This window comes from Bison bison, unplaced genomic scaffold (genome assembly GCF_000754665.1).
Source record: "Bison bison bison isolate TAMUID 2011002044 unplaced genomic scaffold, Bison_UMD1.0 scf7180017864098, whole genome shotgun sequence".
NCBI classification, from domain to species: Eukaryota; Metazoa; Chordata; class Mammalia; order Artiodactyla; family Bovidae; genus Bison; species Bison bison.
The window spans coordinates 4,922,943-4,925,637 of NW_011494670.1; the positions used below are offsets into that span (position 1 = coordinate 4,922,943).

General features: G+C 39.7%; 1 protein-coding gene across 1 annotated transcript in view; it reads right to left on the minus strand.

Moving 5' to 3' along the window:
* MYH15 (myosin, heavy chain 15) overlaps nt 1–2,695 on the minus strand; it is a 159,302-nt gene that overhangs the window by 37,935 nt on the left and 118,672 nt on the right. The window contains exon 29 of the mRNA XM_010838558.1: nt 1,421–1,539. Coding sequence (XP_010836860.1) covers nt 1,421–1,539 — 119 coding nt within the window. The remainder of the gene's footprint in view (nt 1–1,420; nt 1,540–2,695) is intronic.

The window sequence follows — 2,695 nt, forward strand, 5'->3', positions numbered from 1 at the left end:
CCAAGTACTGCATTTTGGACTCTTTTGTTGACCATGATGGCTACTCCATTTCTTCTGAGGGATTCCTGCCTGCAGTAGTAGATATAATGATAATCTGAGTTAAATTCACCCATTCCAGTCCATTTTAGTTTGCTGATTCCTAGAATGTCAACATTCACTCTTGCCATCTCCTGTTTGACCACTTCCAATTTGCCTTGATTCATGGCCCTGACATGCCAGGTTCCTATGCAATATTGCTCTTTACAGCATCAGATCTTGCTTCTGTCACCAGTCACATCCACAGCTGGGTATTGTTCTGCTTTGGCTCCATCCCTTCATTCTTTCTGGAGTTATTTCTCCACTGATCTCCAGGAGAAGTGAGTAAATGCAAGACGCAGCTATAGAACGTAGGGTCACAGAAGGAGGCTTGCACTCAGAAAGCGGCCTGATATGCCAGTTGGAAGCCTGGCATACCAGAGAAGTCAGCCAGAGAGATCTTCTAAACTATAAATCTAGTCATTTCAGAACCTGCTAAACTTCCTACAGTCTACTGCTAGCTACATGATCTTGGATGAGTTATTTGTCTTCTCAGAGCCTTGGTTACTTCATGTAAAAAAAAGAAAATAATTCTACCAGTTTCATATGACTTAACATCTGAAGGTTTAGATGACATCAAAGAAGCATCCAGCATGATGTCTGAAGCATGAATCATGGTAGTAATTTTTAAATGTACGTATAATATAGAAAAAGAGGAGAATGTGGCGGATAAAAGAAAACATTTAAAAAGAGAAGTCTGCTGAGTCAATGGCTTTTACCCTTGGAGTAGATGCCTTTTCCGTGAGATTATATACAAGTGAAGTCCTTTGGGGTCTTAGAAGATGCCTTGAATATGAAATAAGAATAGACTTGAATACCAGGGCTCAAAGAATCCATCTCTCACTTTAGTCACTATGCTTTAACATTAAAGAATCACATCTACCGAGGTCACCTACTAGCAACATTATATATTCTCTTGGAAAGAAATAACTAATATCTATAATTCACTTGACAATTTAAAAGTAATATTGAATGAATCCAGTCCCATTCATTTTATCCTGATCTTTTAATTAATTCCACTTCTTTGTGCAATTCAGAATCAAAAATCCATAAAGAACTTTGCTGATGCTCTGTTCAAGTAATAATGCAAAACGGAAACACATAGTTTCCTTGCTCTAAATCTGACAAACTAGAAAAGCAATTTAAATTACTGAGGATGATCCTTCAGTGATCAGTCCTTCTCAGCATATCCAAGATCCAGCAGGTCTTTTTTTCCTTAACTGCTAGAGCACTTACCCCTCTTCTTTTATATAAGAAGATATTCAAGCCAACCTAGCAAGCACTATTTAAAAAAAAAAAAAAAACATGCCGTGAAATGCCTGGTGAGAAATAATAGATGCCTTACTTTGGTTTCTTCTGCCAGTTGCCCTTTCAGGTCTTGAATCTGCAGAGTGAAGATACTCTTTTCCCTGGAAAGTTGGTTTATCAGAGCTTCCATTTCTTCCAGCCTTTTCTGTAACTCACCTACAAAAAGATTTCACAAAGTAAGTTAATCGTGGTCTTCTTTCTCACCTACTGCCTTTCCCACTTAATTTTCTGAGTTTAAAAGCAACTAATATGATCCATATATTTTTTATATTTATAAAGAGTACAAGAGTCCAGTTACCAACAAATCATGACAATGATCCTTTCCAGAATTCACGAGACAGTCCTAAAAAAGAACTAATTTTTGGTAGTAAGCATGACTATTTAACACAATATTCAGTTGGCCAGAAAGCTCATCTGGGTTTTTCTGTAAGATGTTATAGAAAAATTTGAATGAACTTTTTGAACAACCCAATATTCAGTTCAGCTCAGTTCAGTCACTCAGTCGTGTCTGACTCTTTGCGACCCCATGAACCTCAGCACGCCAGGCCTCCCTGTCCATCACCAACTCCCGGAGTCCACCCAAACCAACGTCCATCGAGTCAGTGATGCCATCCAGCCATCTCATCCTCTGTCATCCCCTTCTCCTCCTGCCCTCAATCCCTCCCAGTATCAGAGTCATTTCCAATAAGTCAAGTCTTCACATGAGGTGGCCAGAGTACTGGAGTTTCAACTTTAGCATCAGTCCTTCCAATGAACACCCAGGACTGATCTCCTTTAGGATGGACTGGTTGGATCTCCTTGCAGTCCAAGGGACTCTCAAGAGTCTTCTCCAATACCACAGTTCAAAAGCATCAATTCTTTGGTGCTCAGCTTCCTTTATACTCCAACTCTCACATCCATACATGACCACTGGAAAAACCATAGCCTTGACTGGATGCACCTTTGTTGGGAAAGTAATGTCTCTGCTTTTTAATATGCTGTCTAGGTTGGTCACAACTTTCCTTCCAAGGAGTAAGCATCTTCTAATTTCATGGCTGCAATCACCATCTGCAGTGATTTTGGAGCCCAGAAAAATAGTCAGCCACTATTTCCACTGTTTCCCCATCTATTTGCCATGAAGTGATGGGACTGGATGCCATGATCTTCATTTTCTGAATGTTGAGCTTTAAGACAACTTTTTCACTCTCCTCTTTCACTTTCATCAAGAGGCTCTTTAGCTCCTCTTCATTTTCTGCCATAAGGGTGGTGTCATCTGCATATCTGAGGTTATTGATATTTCTCCTGGCAATCTTGATTCCAGCTTGTGCTTCTT